Source organism: Nelusetta ayraudi, unplaced genomic scaffold (assembly GCF_046127955.1).
Source record: "Nelusetta ayraudi isolate G7.1 ecotype Tasmania unplaced genomic scaffold, CSIRO-AGI_Nayr_v1 ptg000042l, whole genome shotgun sequence".
NCBI lineage: Eukaryota > Metazoa > Chordata > Actinopteri > Tetraodontiformes > Monacanthidae > Nelusetta > Nelusetta ayraudi.
The window spans coordinates 9,352,988-9,375,000 of record NW_027466092.1 but is presented as its reverse complement, the minus strand read 5'-3'; the positions used below and the strand labels follow the sequence as shown (position 1 = coordinate 9,375,000).

The following is a 22,013-nucleotide window of genomic DNA, read 5'->3' as shown; positions in this document are numbered from 1 at the left end:
ATTAGTGAGTGAAATTCTTTTTTACATTCTTCAGAGTTGGTGCATCCTGACTGTTGTGCACCTGGGAGTTCAACATAGTGGAGTACAGCATGGCTCAATATATTCTGTGGTCTCGTACTGTGACAAAATTGATGCATTTTCAGAGGTGTTGCCATAGAAACATTAGAAATACGTCCGACCCCGACAACCTATCGCTGGCTTTATTTTAGTACAGGTAAGGACTGTTGAAGTTAAGAAGGAATGTCTTGGACGGACAGGCCTCGTCCTCTACATTCATCCACCTTCAAATATTCTGTGTTCTTGAAAAGTAATGATTTTAACCAACCCAAAGTCTGCAATGATCCTTACTTTTGGACTTCTTATCTGCAGGGTTTAGACAGTGACAGTGACATTTGCAACTCCACAATACAACTAGTGCAGAAGAAGAAAGAGAAGAAGAAGCCATAGTGCATTCAAGTACTGAGACCTCTTAAAGGTAATAAAATCTTAATCTTAATACAAACTGGTGGTTCAGTGAAGTTTTGTGGAATCCCATTTCATATTATTGCACTAAGAGCATCAACAAGATGATAAATCTTTTGAATGCGGGCGCCAGAAGCTGCTGTCCAGTCGACTCACTGGTCTGTAAGGACTGTTGGCCGCACATGAAGGGTGCCACATAATGTTCCTGCACCTGAGGAGGCTTGAGTGAGCCAAGTGCAGAGCATCAAGCAGAAAGGGGCTGGTGATCAACAAACCCCTTGTGGTTTTCCCCTCAACCCTCATGTTCATTAGTGAGACTGCAGTCCGATCCAAGCAGCAAGTCTTTGGAGGCACCGCTTCTGTCTTTTGATACATGTCTGTCTGAGGGCCTTAGCCATGATCTGGCGCCTTTGAAGCCCGATCCTCTGCTTTTCGTCACGTCTTTGGAGCAGGTTAGCAGTGGAAGCACAAAGCGTGCAGAAATGGCCTGCGAGGGATCCACAAGGAGGTGGGGAGGAGAGGGGGGGTTCGTCGGATGGAACGTATGGAAATTACAGTTTAATTTATCATTTGGGTCATGGCAATTCATGCAAATTAGGATTTCATTAAATCCAGCATTGGGTTTAAATGACGATTCCCTAATGGGTGTGAGCAGACTTTTCAGGGTCAGTGCTGAGATGAAGGTGCTAAATGTGGCGCAGACAGTAATCAGAACAGATGAACCTTCCTATAATTCAACATTGTACACAGAGGGTAAATGCAAAAAAAAAAAAGAAAAGAAAAATCGCCGCTGGTGTTTGCCTTGGCGTTTTCAGAAGGCCTGCCTAGAATTGTGAGAGGTATTTAAAGGATGGAACAGATACAATTTTGCAGAAAGTGCATGACTGCGTCAGCATGTGGGGAAAGATCATCAGTGAAAGGATGTCAATACACCCACGAGGGGGCGAAGACGTTTTAGATGCTTTATTGGCCACCTCTGTGCATTAATGTGCATACTTGTGCCAGTAGCATTGTTGATGTGTGAGTGAAAGTGGCTTGTTTACGATCCCACTGACATTGTAACTAGTCCGACTTGAAAGGAGCTAATAAAATATATTTGTTTTGCGCAGGTCCTGGCAGCTGCCCATAGGTGTTCCCGACACTTAGCCGCTCGTTAATCACGTTCACAAATGAGGAGACGTCAACTGGCAACTTTCTCTCAGTGTCCTTATGGCAGCGCAGCACTTCAAAGCTGCATTTAAAGTCTTTAGTGCTGAGAGGAAAGACGAGTCTGAGGCCGAGAGCGACGGAGGGTCTTTAATTTCCCCAGAAACAATGGCGTTTGTGATTATAATCATGACAAGCAGCATCTTTCCCGTTATGACAAACAGCCTCAGACTGGAGTCTCCCTCGATGGCAGGACAGGCGCACAGTTCATCCCACACACACACACACACACACACACACACACACACACACACACACACACACACACACACACACACACACACACACACACACACACACACACACACAATCCATCTAATTCTCATTCATCTGCTCGCCCCTCAATCACTCACTTTACGCTCCGCTGCACAATTATAATCACCTTAAAATTATTTCATGACGTGCTCACAAAACAAAACTAAGCCCTCCGAGGGTACGCACGCGCGCTCACACGCGGACGTACAAATGTTTGCGTACGCGCTGGAAAACTCCCGACTCGCAGCGAAACGGCTTTCGGACTGGCGGCTGGATGCACGCAGCCGGGTGCTGCGGCGCTGGCGGACGTCTCGCATTCAGCCCAATGTTTACCCAAACACCCAGGCGTGACGACTGATCCAGGTAATCACTCCTTATCACACAATTAAATACGACGCGCACTTCCAAAAACGTACAATTATTATGAGCCATTATCTGGTAGAGCGCAGGGTGGCCAAGCATGTCGAATTTTTTATTATATATATATATATATATATATATATATATATATATATATATATATATATATATATATATATATATGTATATATATATATATATATAGTGTATATATATATATATATATATATATATATATGTATATATATATATATATATATATACATATATATATATATATACATACAGTGTATATGAAAACACGCGCATTCACTGGAGGCCACAAGAAACAAGATTGTTTACCATGCGTGTTTCCCTGCGGCTTCAGAGGAGGCAGGAGGACGGAGGGAAAGCAGAGCGGTGGTGGGAGGAGGAGGAGGAGAAAGATAAGGAAGGGGCAGCGTGGGGGAGGAGGAGGTGGTGGTGGAGGGGGTGGAGGAGGAGGTGGCAGGGTGGCAAAACAGATTCAATAAGCCAGGGGGCCAAGTAAATAAAATATAAGGAGGGAAAGTGTGCTAGTGGAGAGCAGGGGGAGAAAGGTTAAGTGAGGATGATAATAATAAGAGGAAGAAGAAGAGGAGGAGGAAGAATGCAGAGCTGCAAAATGGGCAGATTTTCTTTTCAAAACCGGAGGAAAAAAATTAGACAGCGGCCATTGTTCAAAGGAGCATGTGACTGGTGTTAGCGAGCTAATTACCAAGCACGTGCGCAATAATGGAGGGTTGATCCCTTCGTCGACCGGTTCCATCTCTGACAAGGACGGAGGAGAAGTAGCGAGAGGGGCGGCTGCGAAGAAGCAGGAGGAGGAAGAGGAGGAGGTGTAATTGCTGATGCCGTGGCAACTCTGGCAAAAACTCCCACGTGAGGGTGGAGAGCCCGGAGCCCGGAGCTCAGAGCCCAGAGCGCAGAGCCCGGAGCCTGGAGCCCAGAGCCCAGAGCCCAGAGCCCGGAGCCCAGAGCCCAGAGCCCAGAGCCCAGAGCTGGGGAGGCTGGGAGGCTGGGAGGCTGGGAGGCTGGGAGGCTGGGAGGCTGGGTGCTGCAGCTCGCAACAAAAGCGATACATGCAGCACGAAAGGCGGTGCGGAGGAAAACCTCCGGCCCGTCACGGCGGGAATTAGAATGCACTGGAGCTAATAGTTTCATGTTGGAACGCGCCCATGCAAAGTTCAAACATATCTCAGGGCGACAGGCTCTGAAACTCCTCCGTCCACCGGGGGCAGCGGTGCTGCTCCGTCTCTGCCGCAGCCGAGGGTCACCCGCCTCTGCTTTGCATTTACCTCATGTCCCGTCAGGCCCCCACCTGCCCCCCCCCCCCCCCCCCCCCCCCCCCCCCCCCCCCCCCCCCACACACCACCCTCTCCCTGTTCATTAGGCCCTCTGCCAATTAACGCCGGCCGCCGCTTCCTCCTCCTCTCCTCTGTCCCTCTCCTCCTCCTCCTGATGAAGATGGAGGGCGCTCACTTAGGGACTAATTAGCGAGACCAAACAGACAAACAACCCGGCGGGCCGCACTCGTACTTCCTGTTCCTCTTCAAGTGCCGCTGACGGACGAGTGCGACAACAGCACGGCCAGAACACCGAACAGGCGTGGCTTCTGCGAGCAAAAAGTTAACCAAGTTTTTCTTTCGGCAAAACATCCAATTTTTTTATTTCCAACCTCGGCGTGCGTCACTGCAAAACATAAGGCCATAAAAACAAGAGAATAACAATTGTGGCTTCTTCTCTTTCTTTTTTTTTTGCCTCAGAGACACTTCAGTCATTCTGCTACGGTTGCTAAATGCCATTCTTAATGGCAGCCTGTTTGCCGCTCACATGGTTGAATAAATGTACTGAAGACGTCCCTCTGCACATCTCTTGCGGCCGACGACGCAGCTCGGCACCAAATCTCTTAACCTTCAGGAAATAATGGTGAAGCTCAACTTCTAAAGCCATGCCGGGTTCAAAGTGTAACGTGCACTTGGGTTTTTCTGAAACAGAATGGCTGATTAAGTCAGTTCCCTCTTTCCACATTGCGTGCGAAGCCAAAACCTATTTTGAACAGGAACAAAGGGAAGAAAAAAAAAAGAGGATAAACGCTCGTTACTGCGATCAATTCTGCTGGTTCGTGCCAAGCTGACCTCTGACAATGTGACATTTCATCCCATCATGCATAAATGTGTATTTATAGCGACAAAGGTTTAAGACTGTCAATGATCAATCAATATTATAATTACGTCTGAATTTTGAAGCCAGCCAATCGCAATCCCTCCGTCGCCCCTATGATGGATTTGATAAGGACTGTTTAATGACCAAGGGGATTATTTTCCAATACTATGTTAATGTTAAAGGGAAAAGCCTAATTAATCACTATACTGTCATTGGAGTGTTATTGTTTTTTTTTCATAAGACTGTTGAAAGATGTTGCTATAATGACTGTACATTTACATATTCATGAATATATTTTGAATGAAAGCAAATATTTCAGGTTTTGCCATATCCAGTAAGAGTTGCTTTAATGAATGATTGGTTAACTTCATCCAGCCATGACAGCAAGAGCAGAGAGTTCAATTTGAGAATCACCAGTAAAATCCCGTCTTTGGAAAATCCTCAGATAAGAGATTCCTTTCATCAGCTTATAAAAGAAATATCACTAATTTTGAAAACTCACTGAAAACTTCTCGTCAGGCAGACAAAAGTTTTAGGATTATTATATTCTGAGTGAAGAGTGTGCAAATGTGCTTCAATGTGGTGCATATTTTAACATTCAATGTTCAAGTTGATATTTCCACTATTGCGCTCGCATTCAAAAACACAAGACAAATAATCAATATACACCAATTTAAGATGGATTAAGCAATTCGGGGCGATGTTATATGTTAGTCACTCTTTTTAAAACAACTGACAAAATGTATTTATTCATTTATTTTAACTTTATGCAACAGCACATTGTGATGTGCTGTTGCATAAAGTTTTAACTAGATGAGTCAAGTCAAATTTTCATTCTGCTGAGATAATGGGATTTTTTTGTGGGGTTCAAAGATTTGGTTCAATCTTTGACTGAAAAAAAAAAATCAGTTGTATGAACGCAGTGTTTTAATTATTCAAATCATGCCAATATATGAGGGAGTGAGGAATTTGAAATGGGCAATTGGCAGACAATGCAATAATCAGATTTGCTGGAGTTCAGCACCAATTTGTCGAGCCTAATTGAAATGTATCTGTGGCAGAGGAAATGGCATGGCTGGAGTTACTTTTGCTTGAAATAAACAATTTCAAAACTTCATTCATTTCAAAGTTCAAAGTAAGAAAAAGATATGATTCAGTTTTGTTTTGTTGAACTTTAAAACTTAAAACAGCAACAAGTGAAACTTTGTTGCTTTCCAGACTGCTTTGCTACATCTGAAAAAAAATTGTTAAGCTAAAGACACAGTCCCTTGCTGCCTGTTCAGGTTAGTCGCGCACACACACACACACACACACACACACACACACACACACACACACACACACACACACACACACACACACACACACACACACCACAGCTGGAGCCAGCAGGGAGTAATTACATTACTTTGGGATGCAGAAGGTCTTTCGGTCCAACAATCTAGCAAAATATGCAACATCACCGGATGGCAATGAGCCTACAAGCACAGGGGATACAGACGAATAGAGGCGCCACTGACAAACACTCAAAGCACATGGGGGGGGGGATCATTTACAGGAAATTTATGAACAAATTGGACCTTGATAGAGGGGAAGTTCAAAGGCGGAGCAGCAGCTGAATTCAGAGGCAGTGGCCCTGCTGGTGCACAAAGCAGCCCTGCTTAAAGGCCAGCGAGCCTCTCGTATAACAGAGTCTCCTACACACGCAGCTGGTGCCTTCCAGACAAAATATATCTTGCGTGTATCTCGCTTTTTATCTGTTGCACACATACTCTACAGAAAGATCAGACACAGCTGTCCCTATTGTGCAAGGACTCCAGAAATGCAAGAAGCCAGAAGGATATGTATTTGTATAATGTGCTCGTGTGCAACGCGCCTTTCTTGTGCAAGTCTCTATCGGTCTTTGTCTCTGCCTTTAGACATGAGATGCTTTTACTCCCTCCAACATGTGGGTGGATTTTTTTTTGCAGGCATCTATGAATGAGCGAATGTGTGGGCATTCATTCTGATTGCAGATTGTGGTATTCTGCCTCCTCACTGTCATTGTATACTATGCAGACATTGTCAGTGCTGAAAATGCGAAAGGAGCAGAAGAGGAGAAAGAAAATAACTGTTCAAAAGGGAGATGTCACAGTATTAAAATGTAAAGCAGTGGAAAAGGTAAGAAGAAAATCGTGTGGTGGTGAGGCGTTACTTCTGGAGGAACAGGCGCTGAAGAAATGTGGTTGGAAGCTTGAAGCAAAACCTCCTGCTGTCATGGCCCATTGCATTCTATTTTAGTTGTACTGCATTTCTGATGCTCAGATGCTATTGTCAATATTTATCAGATATGTATTAAAGAAGTGCACTTTATTGTTGCTAGTTTACGTCCAACACAATGCAAGTTGCACATGGACAGTAGAGTCGGACATCTTTCTCAGCTCAGGAAGAGCAGGAGTATCACTGGGCTCGTGTTAGCACAGGCACCAGACACATTCACCTGAACAGCACAATTCAAAACAACCTCCTCAAATTCACGATAAATATTATCCAGTTTTAGTCTTTTTTATATTTATAACTAATACGTAAATAAATAATAAAAATAAAAAAAGCGAAACCACAGTAGTGAGTTTCAGCAATCGAATATCCATCTATTTAACTTTGAACAGTAATTGCACCATGGTTATTGCCATTCATTCTAATAACCTCTGAATATATTGCCTACAGATCATGTATAATAAAGTTATAAAGTATTTTGATTGCGTCATTTCCAGATTTTATTTTTTAAGTCCCGCGTAATTATGTTATCATTTGGACCAGACTTTTAATATTCCATTGCAGTGCTTCGCCTTTCTTGCTTGCTATCCGTCATAGGAAGTAATCAAAGCAAACACTGGGTTTGACTTGATGGCTTTCTTCCGCATCTGCCGCCGCCAGTTCGATTTAATCACTGGAGTCGTTCTTTCAGGGTAGTTTCATTTACTTCAGAGGCAAGGGGCGGGGCGGGCAAGGGAGACAAAAGGGAGCCGGCCGCTAATAGGAACGTCGGGGTAATGGACCAAAGTGCTGGAGTGAGGACAGAGACAAGACAAGAGTTGTGGGATGTGTGTGAGTGACGCAGAGGTGAGGAAAAGGACAGTGAGACAGGCAGAGATGAATGGACAGACAGGTGTCGTGTTCGGTGCAGAGGGGACGACAAATGGGAAGGAGAGAGATTAGATGGAGGTGGCCGAGAAGCGACGGGCGGAATGAGGGAGCGGTGGACACACACCATGGGGGAATCCAACCAGGGGTTGAGGACGACGGAGGAGGCGGAGGAGGAGGAGGTGATGGGAGGGCCAGCGCAATGGACGGGGGATGGAGCGACGGAAGCGGGGAGTGGGATGAGGGCAGACGGATGAAGGGGAGAGCCTGAGGGAAGGATGAGATGGATGGCCAGGTGGGGATCGAGAGAGAGTGGATTAAAAGGAGGCGAAACACGGATGGCACTGACCCTCGCTCGCAGACAGCTTCCTAGTTAGAGGCAGTCACATCGAGCTGCAGTCCGACGAGCGTACACACACGGAATCAAAGTGATGAAATCTGTTCCTAAGAGGGTCTAATTGAGGGGAAAACAAGGCTAACAGCCCATTTGCAGGTGGTACTAGCGCGCCATCTGTACATGGCCATGTGATCCAAGCCACTGGCATCCAGCGCACCCATTTCAGAGCTTTTTACAATTTTTCCCAATGACTTTGGAATCTCTCGCTTCCCTGGCCTGTCACAGGCTGACGTTGGTTACTTGTGCAGTTTGGTTGGTAAATGCTAGCTGAACTGTTGTGCAGAGTTTGTCTGGCCAGAATGGAAAATGCTGATGCAAGACCTGAGTCTTGAGGTTTGCGAGAAAGAGCGAAATCACCGCGCACATTTCACAGTCCTTCCTCCAGTTAAATCAACCCAACCAAGCTTCCGAGTTACATGACGCCACAGATAACATGCAATATCGAGATTGTTAATTCAACTTGTTTACATGCTGAATTATTAAACCATTATGTATGTTTTCTAAAAAAAAAAAAAAAGTACTTGTCCTTCCATTCCCCACCTTTCTAAAAGTTCTGTAGGTGTATTTTTTAATAAAGAAAATGTATCATATTTCATGAAGGCTTTCTTCAGCCGCTGTCTATACCTCCCATTCAAATCAATCCAAATTAAAATGAACCCCAGACAGGTTTGGTTGTGATGAGATTGGAGTGCGTGGGAAGCCGCTGCGGCGGACCGACTTGTGGACTGTATCTCCTTTAAATCTGTTCAAAATTTGTAAGCATTTGTGACCGAGCACCGTTACAGTTGGTCCAGTAAGATTTCAACTCATATGTGTTGAAATTTTACATTGACTGGAAAAATTAGGAGCACTCCTCTGTTGCATCAACATATTAACCCAAGTTAATTTATTAGCTTGTTTTGTTCTTGCATCTTAATAAGTAGCTTGTAAAATGGAAAAATGAACAAGAGATGAAACGGTGTGAAGAGGAGAACCAAGTTGAAGGGACTTCAGTTCAGTGCGGAAAACTTATGAGCTTGACGTTCGCAACAAGTCTGACTTCTCCCTCTCGTGCGACAAAAATAGGGGGCGCTCACACAGCTAGGAAATTGGGAGTACAGCCTGGGAGAGCTGAAAGCCACCAGGACTAATGAACAGCTTGAACAGTGCTCAAAAGCAGTAAAAGCTTGACGTCGCTCCCACTTTTACCCCTTTCGCACTCTTGTCACGACCACTTCCCCCCCCTGCAATTTAGATGGACGCGCTCCGACTTCCTTCCAGGGAGTCGTGTTCTCTTTCCGGCTGCCAGACTCATCAGCTGTGGTGGCAGAGAACTGAACCTCGGCCGCAAATGAAAGGCCAGCAAATGAGAGTGCGCCACTTGCGACGGCGCAAACTTCCAGCGTGTGCCATTTAAGGCGCTGCCCATATTCAAGTAACGACTGAACGCTCACCAATTTAAATGACCTCAATTTCCCCCCCCCCCAAAAAAACGTCGCGTTATCTCTGCGGTAGGGCAGCTCCTCTGCGGGGAGACGGTGGGCCAGGACTGGACAGTCGAGGGGATCCGCGATACATAAAAATGACTTTCTATCAACTCTGTGTCTGGTTGATGTGAGCACAGAACCACGGGGCAAGTTTGCACCCGGGCACATGTCAGCGCATGCAAGTGTGCGCGCAGAGGGGGGAACGTGAAGCAACTATGAAAGAGACGGAGAAGAGAAATAAAAGAGCAGACTGGAGGTTTGAGAGCGGAAGACGCAGCAGATTGTTCACTGTTGATGAACAGCATGGATTCGACATCCATGCCAATCTTATTTTGGCCCTGTAAATAATAAAAGAACCACATCCCAGAGAGTTTGGTGGACAAGCAATACGTTGATAAGTATTCCGTGCCCTCTAACCTTCATTTGAAGTAGTTCATTGTAAATAAATTGGATGTTGCATTACGCCCGACAGAAGCCGGAAAATAGATATTACCATTTTCTGTACAGTTGTAAAGATATCTGGTCTTTGGACTTGTTGTTTGTTTTGTTTTTTTTGAGATACCAGTACAACATTTGCATCTTAGTATACCACAAAACATTCCATTAGTTAAAGTGCATGTAAATAAAGACTGACTTATTGAAACAGAATGGAATGAAAACAGTGAGAGTGGTTGCACACCAGCGACACGCACGACCAGCGATCTCATGTATCTCTGCGGTTATGCACCAAGTTCAGCATCACTGGCTCTTGCATTAATTTTCTTTAATGGCAAGCTGTTAAAGGAAAAAAAACAAATATACTATAATTTGTTAATTAAATTCCACTTTTACCCACTTAATATCCAGTAGGCATTTCACTGCATGCTCCACTGTCCATTTTCATCTAAAAGTCAATAGGCAACGTTAATGATGCAGCCAGTTTCAGTAATTGTACATTATTAAAAAGCTTGTAAAAACTTTTGAAGTATGTAACAGCCGATGATGTGCTACAGCAGGGTGTACCTGAAAGCAGCGCAAAATAAACAAGCCACCCGTTTGAACCTGTGGACGAGCCACTTCAAAGTTTATCCAGGATTCTTTCTTGCTCTGTTCGATCATCCGTCCGCACGCTGATGCAAATATGACAACTTGTGTGAGTTTCTTTTCGCAAGAGGAGAAAACAGACATGAAGACAAGAGATGAAAGACGGCACACAGACAAGCGGGGAACGTGGCTTACAAAACCGTCAGTCACGCTTGTGAGCAGTGGGAACGAGTGAAATCCTTTTTGTCTGACACAATGCTCTCCGCTGCCTACTTCTTCCTGTATTACTAGCAGGATTTCAAAGGACCGGAGAATGAATTAATCAAGCGTATGTCGTTACTATCGAAGATGACTTTGTGTAATTGCAGTTTAGTGAATGTGTGGGTTGCATGAATTAGTCATAGACGTGAATGTGCTGGACGGACATGAAGAAGAAGATTGTTGGTGCTTGGTGTGACCTAAAGCAATAACCCACCTGCATGGTGCTACATCTTTGTTTGTCTTGCATATATTAGCTTGGGACCCATGTGTGCTGTTCCAGAACAACCAAATCTGCCAAGTCATCAGCAAAGGGGAGCAGTGTTTTTTCTCTTTTCTTATCCCTTCCATCTCGCCGTCTTTCACCTCTCTAGCTGACCTCATCACGACGCCTTTCCCTGCCTTGATCTCACCGGCTCTTACTTCCCCTTCCCCTGCCCACACCGCCTCCGCCTCCTACCATTTACTCCTCGCTATCCCAGCAACACCTGGCATGTAGACAGATGATGAAACAAGCCAGCTCCCTGAGGACAAGCGCTGCAAAAGTCCAGCTGCCTGCCTGCCAGCCTGCCCGGAGCCTTATACATATGGAAAACATCTGCTTACTCAGTGATTTCTTCGGTGACCGTGTGCTCAACCTGGAGGCGGGAGTTGACTTCGATAAAGTAGTGCTTGCCATGTTTGTCCACCAGGAATTCCACCGTGCCAGCATTCTCGTAGCCCACCTGCAGTGAAACAGCACAGAAACAGAGCGGCGTCGAAGTTAGGAAGGAAGAGAAACTGAAATGTACAGCGGCACCAATTCTCATTAATCTTAACTGAGCAATGAAGACAAAACAAGAACATTCCTGCTCGTCGTTCTGTGAAATCCCGATTGTGCGGCATCAGAGGGAACATGACAAAGTCGGTTCGTAAAAAGCAATTAAGGGTTCAGTTCTCATCATTTCTCTTTCAAGGCTAATAAAGACAAATTAGTCAAAGGCAATTTTCAGTAACCAAGCCTTGGATCAAAAAGTGTGGCAATACTGCAATATAAGTGGTGCAGGAGCCTTTCACATCTGAGCTGTCACACAGTGGCAACACATTAAATGTAAGAAACATAAATACTTGGATATGGCAACAGCAATAAACAAAGGGAATTAGTAATTGCGTTGTATGAACACAGATCTTTGTGTGAAAAGGGACAAAGAGTTGTTGAAGGCAACGCAAACCTTGAGAGTTTAGTTCTCATCTTTGTTGAAGGTCATTGAAGTTGAGGTCTATAAAGCTTTTTCTCTGCATGCCCATCCCATAATGTGCTGACATTAATACTGTGTTAGTTACCCAAAACGTGAGCATAGCAGTCAAACGCAAGACATAAACCTGAGTAAAACAAACACGTAGAGCGAGTGGAGGATTATTACACTAACAGACCAAGACCTGGGATTATTCTGTGCTCATCCTTCAAACCTCCACGGCGGTTTGTCTCCACTCTCATTTAATTTGGCCCGGTGGGAGCTGTAAGCAGGTTGTAATTGCTATATAAATGCTTCACTAATCAAGTCTATCATTTAAATCATCATCAGCACTATTACATCCTGTAATTTGGCACCTAAGTAGTTTTTGGAAAGTGGGCAGATGAATCAAGGCAAAACAATCTGATCACATGTTCCTCAGGTGAGATCTTTCCAAGTCGCATGTTGTTGCTGTGATTAAGGCTTTTCTCATATTGTGAAATGCCACACGTTCTGGATGAAGGAGACATTGAAACAAACTTTCAAAAACAACGACTGGAATCAGAGCGGAGTTCAATCAACAGTGCGAAATGCAAAACTACACACAAAGATTCTAAAGACGGTGAGCGATAACCATTTACTTTGCTGCCATGATAAAAATCTGCTCTTACATTCGTATGTCATAATATTTTCATCAAGCTGGGTTTAAATTGCGTTAAATGCTCATTTTAGGATGTATGTTATGACATGGTATGTCTCTAAAAAAGGGAGAAAAAAGAAGCATTTTCCATTTCTGTTTTTTTATGGAAATGAGATATGAGAGCAAATAGAAAGGAAGTGAACAAAACAATTCCTTTAACACCTCCCATCAAGGAGAAAGATGCAAACAGTGTATGTGTTTACTCGTCTGATGCCCTAAAGGAGGCTTTGATTTCCAAAGTGCAGGTGTTTTCAGTCAGTGCATTTACATGGCACTAGAGAAAACCGAATTATTGCTTAGTCCAATTAAGCTCTGTATGTAAACGCACTGAGTGACTGACGTCCAAAAGTGTAACTGCATCCATTGGAATCTGGCAGATGCACGGAAAAACCCAGAGGGGGGTGAGGAAAGAAAACTGTATCGGTTCACTGCACATTATACAAGACTGTCAGCAAAGGTTTCACCTACGCTGTGGAGAAGCTGCTCGCTGAACGCCAGGTTTTCATTAAACCCACAGCAAGAGTGATAACATTTCCCTGAATGAATCTTCTGCACACAACAACACACACACACACACACACACACACACACACACACACACACACACACACACACACACACACACACACACACACACACACACACACACACACACACACACACACACACACCATCTCTGCACATCTTCCATAAATATTTGTCCTGACTTGCTGATACATTACAGTATACTAAAACAAAATAAAATAAAAAAAATAGTGAAAAGATTCCATTTCATTGCCGCCTGCACTTTCATCGTGCCTTTGTTGTCTCTCAATTTTCAAACTGTAAGGTCAGATTGTCCCCTTCATAAACCCCTACATAAACATTGATTAAAGTGATCAGACTGATCTGTGGGCTCACCTATTGTCGTGCACTTGTCGCTATTTGTTACACGATCCCTCGCGCAGCAATACCCAGAAGCCCGCCAGGACAGAGATGTTAGCCAGACTAATCAAGCTTATTGTGTTTCATTTTGCACTTCTTTGGAAGCGACACCATCAAAGGCACATCCTCCTCTGTTGGAAATATGAGCAGGACGAGATGAGAAGGGAACAATCGTCTCCATCCGAGATGTGGCACAAATGTTGCGTCACGTGGCGGACATGCGCAAAAGAAAGTTCAGACAATGGAAGCGCAATCCGATGTGCCGTTAGCACGAACACTGATCGGATCAAAAACAATGTTGGACCAATGAGATCGGGCCAATTTGGTCAATTTTAATGACGTCGACGTTTAATCCAATTATTTCCTTTCCACGTAATCAATCATAATAAAGAGACTACACAATCTACCACTATCTAACATGCATTCAAAACAGCTGGGGAAATGTGGATTACTTTTTTTTAAAAAAGGAATTTCTTTTTTAAAGTCCTTACAATGTAGTGAATGAATGAATGAAGTGTTGAACAATAACATTTTTTCTTGTTACTTCTTTCCAAATTTCACACAAGGCCACCTGACAGACAAGAAAAATGTTTAGTAAGCATCTTGCTGTTGACTCTTCATTCACCACATGGAAAAATGCAAGAAACAGACTGCTTACAATTCTGCTGCGTTCACATATTGACTATAGAAAGGTCTACCTGTGCTACAGTTCTGTGACCCAACATGGAACAACTCCATATGGAGGGTGAAAAAGAAAGAAAAAAATCCAATTTCCAGCGTCAATCGCTCTCCTCTTGACCCTGTGCGTGTGGCCACATGTGCGTCACGGTCCCTGTTTTTGTGTGTACATCCTCTGCGGCAAGGATGACAAATACGTGACTCTACTTTTAAAAGGGCCTCCTTGGCCATCTCAGCAAAAGATGCTGAAGACATACTTCAACTCTCACACAAACAGTGACATACGATGCACCAACCCCTCAATTCTGGCTTAACTTGAACAAGTTCGATGAAGTTAGTACAGCTACCGAAAGTTGTGGGAAAGTACATCTCGCACAAATGTTCATTCTGTGTGTGTATGTGCGTGTGTGTCTTGCCACCAAACTCTTAATATCCAAGTCCCATATTTAAATGTTTATTTTACACTGCATTGTAAGGAAGCAGCCTCATGCAGCCAATTACATCGAGAGTCACAAGGCAGAATATTTAGCCCTCTGTTTACAGGCTTTCCCAGCACATTACCATTATGATGTATAGTCACATGTATAGTACATGTTTTGAGTAAGTACAATAAGTCAAGGATGGACTTTGGCAGTTAATTCACAGGCTGGAGACAATCTGTTCTGGATCTGAAAAGTGACATTTACATTAAAGTAAAGGCATTCATCTATCCTTTTACCTTTTTTTTTGTTAGTGTCACCTTACGCTTAAAATGTTTTAATCTTAAACGACAGTTGATCACCATTAAATGCATGAGGGAAATTGATCAAGTCCTGTAGGATTCAGGACTTGGGTTTTGCTGATGAGTCAGACGCTCGGCTAAATGCATAAAGCTGACAGGGAGTTCAATATTTCCATCACACATAAACTCAGGTGGCACCTGTGCTGTGCCCTTTACAGTGAGGCAACCTGGGAAAAACACTTTGCAGCCTGAGTGCCCGACTGCACCGCTGGCAGAGGAGGAGGTGGTGTCCTTGGTGGCTCTGCTGGTTTCCAAATGGGAAGCAGTCAGGGTCCGGACTGGCTGGGACGCAGCTCACTTCATTTTACTGACGGCCACACTGTGAGCCATTTTCCACTGGGCTTCTTAACATATGACAGCAGAGGTGAACAGCAGCAGTGACCAGCTACTGGACATGTTTTTATGACTGGCCAGGAACAAGCACAGCTGCTTCTCGCATTAATTCACCAGAGGATTTCTCATCTGCAGTGGACTCTGGACTGCAGTTGAACCGAAAACTGACTTTGTTAAGAGCAAGTGTAAAACGTCCCCCGCTTTTAACCACTTTGTCAGTTTTGACAATGTAAAATAAGAAAAGGAAAGAAAAGAAAAGAAAGACGGATGAGGGGCGCTGGTAGTGTACCTTTGGATGGGAAGTGACAGAGATAAATAGCCAGCACTGTACGGTGCAGGAAAAAGCAAGAGGGTGAAGCAAAATGCATTAAGAACAGCTCAGGAGTGGCGGGGAGATACGGCTGAGGACAGACAAATGGCATGAGTGACGCAGTTACAGGGAGATTGATGGATCGGATGAGACAAGGAATCACAGCGCTTGGAAGGAGTGCGGGGAGAGAGCCGTGAAGTGCACGGCAAAAAAGACTGGATGAGATTAGATGGAGTTATCAGAGGTGAAGAACAGCGGAGGGCCTCCTCCCTCCCTCCCCCTCACTTCCACCACCGACACCAGTCGCTGGTGCACGACGACGACACAGGAGGACAAAAATTTGAATCCGACCGGGACGCCAACAAGAGTCCACCGGCTAAAATGGGGTGAGGGGAGGGGCGACGCCAAGAGGAATTCTCACACTTGACATTTCGCAGTGAGTTCCAGAGGCGCCGCAAGGCTAGAGCAATCGTTGTGTCTTTGGAGGATGGCAAAAAATTTGTCGAGGTGAAGAGTTGAGCTCCAAACGTGGAGGTTTAGTGAGGTAAATGGGGCCAAAAAGTAGGAAAGCACAAAACAAAAAATTTTGTGCGCACACACACACACACACACACACACACACACACACACACACACACACACACACACACACACACACACACACACACACACACACACACACACACACACACACACACACACACACACACACACACACGTGCAGGGCAGACACTTGCCGGCCCCACCTGTATGAAGCAAAGGTCAGAAAGGGGTCGCAATAACAAGTCACAGAGAGAGCCTCACGAAACAACAAGGGCCTGTTGCTTGATCCGACAAATCCTTTTTTTACCCCTCCCTCCATCGCTGCTGCTGGTGACAAGGTCAGAAAAATCTGCCGATGTGTCTTTTAAAGCTTTTCAGAGAGGGACACTAGAGGCGGAGTGGCGGCGCCGGAGAGAGTTCTCAGGAAATACTCTGGCTGCAGACCTCCACCACTCACCGTGGCCACATATTTGTAAAAAGATTGTATCCAAGGAGGGTAATCATGAAGAGAAGTGGAGGCCCAGGAGGGCGGCGGCGGCACCGGTGCCATTTAGTTTGCAGGGAGCCGCAGGGGGTGACCTTCCAGCAGTGTGGAATCCCAGCATATTGAATGCCACAACAGCGTCTTGTTTTAACAACCTCTGAATCTTATTATTTCTACTTTACAGCTTGAGCAAAAATTAAGGATTATCTTTTTTTTTTTTTCTAAAATAAATGTGAGACAATGAGCAAAATCCAATTTCCTGACAATTTTAAGGGGCCCCTATTGTAGCCGTTTTAAGATGGTTATTTTTCAGGCCGGACTCGGCAGGGTCGCCTCGCTGGAGGGGAAAAAATGGAAAACAGAATACTCCGCTTGTTTGGTTGGGTTTTTTTTTAGATTTATTTGTCTTTGGACCCAAACGCAAAAACACTTCCAGCCAAAGCTTTGCTGCAGCTGCCACAAGTTTGAAAGGGGGACAAAAAAGGAAGAGCCTCAGATGGCAGAATAAACAACCTGGCTGTGAAGTTGTCACGGACCTGCAAGAGATATCAGGGCTGACTTCCAGAACAGTGCTTTCAAAGCTCACACTGTCCAAAAAGAGGAGCCAGCGAAAGAAGAAAAGGACGGACTTTCCTCATTTCTGTGGCGTTTGGTGAGCAGGTAGAGTCAGACTGTTGTTGCAAATCACTCTTAAAGTTAAAGGCCTTTATTTCCAGACTTTTAGAAGCAAAGGCAGGAGAATTTCTCTCTCAAGGGTTGACTCGGCAAATTCATTATTTCCTTTTCATTACTTTGGGGTAAATTAAAATGAGTCCTCTCCAACCCAGACACCATCTCAGAAGGTGGTGCTTCCTCCCTGCGCTTGTTGTTGGCACGAGCATTGTAGTGAGGATGGGCATCTGTGCATGTGCACTATTTTCCTGGAACACAACGTTGAAAACCCTATTGCTAAAATCATCTGCATAGGTTTATGTTTGCATCTAATCCCATGTTTTTGTTTTTTGCTCTTCCAATGTTATTGTTCACTCAACATCGGAGCAGAAACACAGAACACTGCCCTGCAATTCTCACTCGTACAAGGATGTGGATGAAGAATCTCTTAAAACCATGGTGTCGAGCGTCACTCCGTTATCTCAGTTCTGAGACAACTAGTCTGGATCCCTAATGAGAAACAGTTCTAATGGATTTTTTAATAACGCCACGCGTCTTTCCACAAAGTGGTAAATGAGTTCAATTTGGCGTCTAAGCTTTAGACATAAAACCGACACTTTTTCAGTCTACGTGTTGTGGCTGGACTCCTCACACAACATGCGAGTCCTCCGAGGTGAATTAATGAGTCATGGCCGAGCTTTCAGCTGTGTGATTAGTTGCTCGGCGTCTCCTTCAACTTCCCACATCAAGCAGCCGCAGCGGTGCACTGTGGGTCATTCCGTATCCTGGGGCAGGCCCAGTAATGTACCACATGCTCTTCAGTTCAATGTGCCGATTGCATCGCGCGGCAAAGAGGAACAAAACAAATCAATGTTTTAAAAAAAAATAAAATAAAAAAAATCAATGGTACTGACGTGTTAAAAAGCAATGGTGTGACAACATGAGTGTGTGCTTGAGGAAGTGTCCCCAGGGATAAAAAGCACACAGTTTCAACCGGGAGTGAGGGTGTTGGGGGGGTGGGGGGTGGGGGGGCTACTGGCTGAACAGTTTGCAGCTTTAACTGGCCGTCAATTTGAAAATGGACTCTTTGACGCTTCCTGGGTTCCGCTGCTTCTCTGTGTGGGTTGTTCTCCTCAGCCTCCTCTCACGCGAGCACATCGGGGCTGATTGGAAACACTCAATTGGCCGTAGGTGCGAGTGTGAAAGTGTGAACAGTTGTCCCTGTGTGAACTGGTGACTCGGAGGTGTCACCTGCTGGGACCAGTGACCCCGAGTGCGGGGGCAGCGCCTGCAGGAAACAGACGGCCGGTCGACGCAGTGCGGGCAGGCGCCACACGTGCGCGCAGACCTAAACGGCACACTTGTGTTACCGCTGCAGTTATTGCATAACCACTTCCTGCAGCTCATCTCGTTTCCCCCCTCAAAACCCGCACCCCCACCACCTCTCATCCAAACATCAGCGGTGCTCCGTCTCTTTAAACTGCAGCTTTCAAATTCCATCATTCTTCCCCTCTCTGGTGGGGATCGGCGGTAATCCCGTGCCGAGATTTCCTTTAATCTGATCCAATTCCCTCTCGGACTCGCGCGAGACGCAACTCTCGTGCGATTCGCGGCGAAGACGGGCGGAGGATGACACACACGCGCTCCCGCTCGCAAATAGATCGGCTCCATTTTTCGGCGTCGGCGCCACCTCTCTAATCCTTCTGCTGCGTGAGGCGGCCAGCGCGGCGGCGCTCAGCCGGCCCGGCGCACAGTAAACACAGGCGCACAATGACACACGGATGTCGCCGAAGTAACGCGCGTGTAAACAAAGGCGCACGAAAGCGCATAAGCGTGCGCCTACACAAAGACAACAGCCCCGCCTGAATCCAGCAGTCCACCTTCTCTCCTGCCGCTCATGAAATCCTGCATTCAGCCTTTTGTCCCTTTCTTCCAGCTCTGAACTTTAACTTTTAGTTAGTTTAGTTAGGTACCTTTAGTTTAGTTTCCCCTTCTTCCATATGTCAGACTTTCTCCCCACAATAAAGTTTCACTTTATCCTTCTTCCTCTCCGTATACTGTTGCTGCGCATTTAAAGCTCCGCCATGACGCCGGCTAACCCGGCTGACATAAGGAGGACAACGTGCACGGGAAGGAATTTGCCCACCAGGAAATGCGGGGGGCGTACAAGGCCTTCCGACAGGCCCGGTGGAGAGTATTGAAACATGATACGTGCTCGCATTGGATTGCAAAGCCAAGAGTATGGCGGCCGACAAGGGCCAAACACTATACAAATGCCTAATGCGCCTTAATTGGCGAAAACAGCTGCAGGTATGGAAACGATGCAAATTCCCAAACACAAACACAAGTCTAAACAAGGTACCAAAAGAAGACTATGGTGCAAATGAAAGAAACAGAAGACGTGAAAACGTATACTTAATCATCAAATGCGCTGCCAACAGAGAAGCGATGCAAAACGCAACGGATGCAAACCAAGGAAATGCATGCAAACGAACAAAACGCTGCATAAACCAGTCACTACATCGGAAATCCTGCAGGGGGCGCTCTTAGCGGAACAGCTCAATGGAGAGACACACAGGCAGAGCGAGGACGGCTGACTGACGGTGTTTCAAACAACAGCGGGAAGGTATGACTTAGCACGGTAATGCGACTTCTATTTGAGTATATTTTACACCAGTTTCTACTAGAAATGTTCCAGTCAGCCGTCCTCTGTATGGTGCCACCGTGCAAGAGGGTTCCATCACTGGAAATGATTGGTAACGTCAAATTTCTATCGATAAAGCACCGGGATGGCAAATTTTCCAATCACATTGCATTGCAACTCACAGCCAGTTCCCTTTACGACATGGCAACGATTCCCTCCAAATCACTGGTGGCCGCCCAGAGGACTGGAGAGTGAAACTGGCCGAGACTCGCACGGCCGTAAAGACCAGTTTGCAGAGCCCTGTGACGCTCGGCTCCAAGATCCTGGCAGTCCGGCTGAGTGACTTGGCCTCCGTGTGGAAGAAGCAGGTGCTCGGGGAAGCAATGAGCATCACTGGACATGCTGACCACATCCTTTCGCAGCATTTTGCCCAGATGTCCTCAGGGCGGCGCTATCATGCCCCCCCCAAGGGAAACTAATGGCTATTCAAACTCTTTTACTCAGCTATTACAGTGGCGAGCAAAGAATGTGGAGCCAAAGCCACTGACAATTCTTTCTTTCTTTTCTTATAACTCTGAGAATGTGTTGAGTGTGTTTGTTAAGACAGTTTTGCTGCTGTGAACTGCAAACAAAAATGATCCATTGGAGGATGAAAACAGTTTAGTTTTGTTTGTTTGTTTTTTTTAAACTATTTTTTACGGTAAAATCTATGCAATTGTACATCCGGACCCAAGTAGTAGATCAACTTCTCATGCAACACAACCCATCACTAAAGCCAGAATAAGAAAGAGGTCTAATTATGAATTACCACTCTTCAGTACCCACAAAAAAAAGCACAAATGCTCCACAAAAGCATCTTTCTGAAGTCAGATCTATTCACTTCCGCTGCGCCCTCCCTCTGTTCAACACTCTGCCGCCACATTTCTCATCTTTTTTCCACCATCCCTCCACAGGGCTACAAATCAAAATAGACACTTTTTGCCCAACTGCCATTACTCTGCATGTGGCATTTGTCCTTTGCTCCTCTTTCATCTCTCTTCCCCCATCCCCAACTCCCTTTGGGTTTGCGTCAAGCCGTCACAGTAGACTTTTGTTGTGAATGTAGAAAAAAAAAAAAAGCGGGGGCGAATTGAAGAATAATTTAACAGAAAAAGAAGGGTGTCACGAGAGACTCAGAGTTAAAGGGTCACGTATGGACAGATGGCAGACAAGCCACACATAGATGAAGCGGAGAGACAGAGGAAAGGATTGCAGAGAGATGATGGTGAATGAAGCAGATGGCCAGGGAAAAAACAAAGAAAAAAGAAAACTAGAGGCAAAATCCAGGAATGTACTGCTGTGAAACAACACCATGGTAAAATAAAGGAACCTGTAGATTTACAGCATTAGAACATGCCAGGGTTCTTTAGTGGCCAGGCCTGGGGATATGTAGGAGCTAAACGAGGTGGTGCAAGTGTGATGAAAGGGGGGGCAACAACAACATACAGCACAGCTGAAGCGCTTCAGGCTGGACAGGCAGTTAGCATGGTGCTGTGTTACAAAAAAAAAGACTGACAAACCCAAATGTGTGAAGCAAATACAGAACAATTTTAACACGTTTTAATGTTTATGGCCTTAAAATGGTTTCAAGGTTAAGCTAAAGCAGGAGTGCAGAGGGGGATGCAGCATCCCCTACTGGTGAGCGGCTGGAGGTGTAAGCAACATCTTTTCTTCTTTTTCACTTTCAAAAACGCACATTTTCTACTGTTCACAGGAGGCATGTGTAACATTTAGAAGAGGAGGAGACGTCGCATGCCTGTGTCTTCACCTTCACCCTTGTTACTGTCAGGGCTGCGGTAGTAAAACACAAACACGTTAATATGTCTACTACGGATGATAACAATTAAATGATTATTGATAAATTGCTGATTAAGAATTTAATTGATTCAATTCAATTAGTCGCAATTAATTGAACATTTTTCAAACAGGTAATTAATATAATTATGCCAGCCCCTTTAACAGCTGAACACAATAAACA

General features: G+C 45.2%; 1 protein-coding gene across 1 annotated transcript in view; it reads right to left on the bottom strand.

Annotated features, from left to right (window-relative positions):
* Positions 1-22,013, bottom strand: part of pcxb (pyruvate carboxylase b) — a 265,842-nt gene that overhangs the window by 203,454 nt on the left and 40,375 nt on the right. The window contains exon 10 of the mRNA XM_076034155.1: positions 11,341-11,459. Coding sequence (XP_075890270.1) covers positions 11,341-11,459 — 119 coding nt within the window. The remainder of the gene's footprint in view (positions 1-11,340; positions 11,460-22,013) is intronic.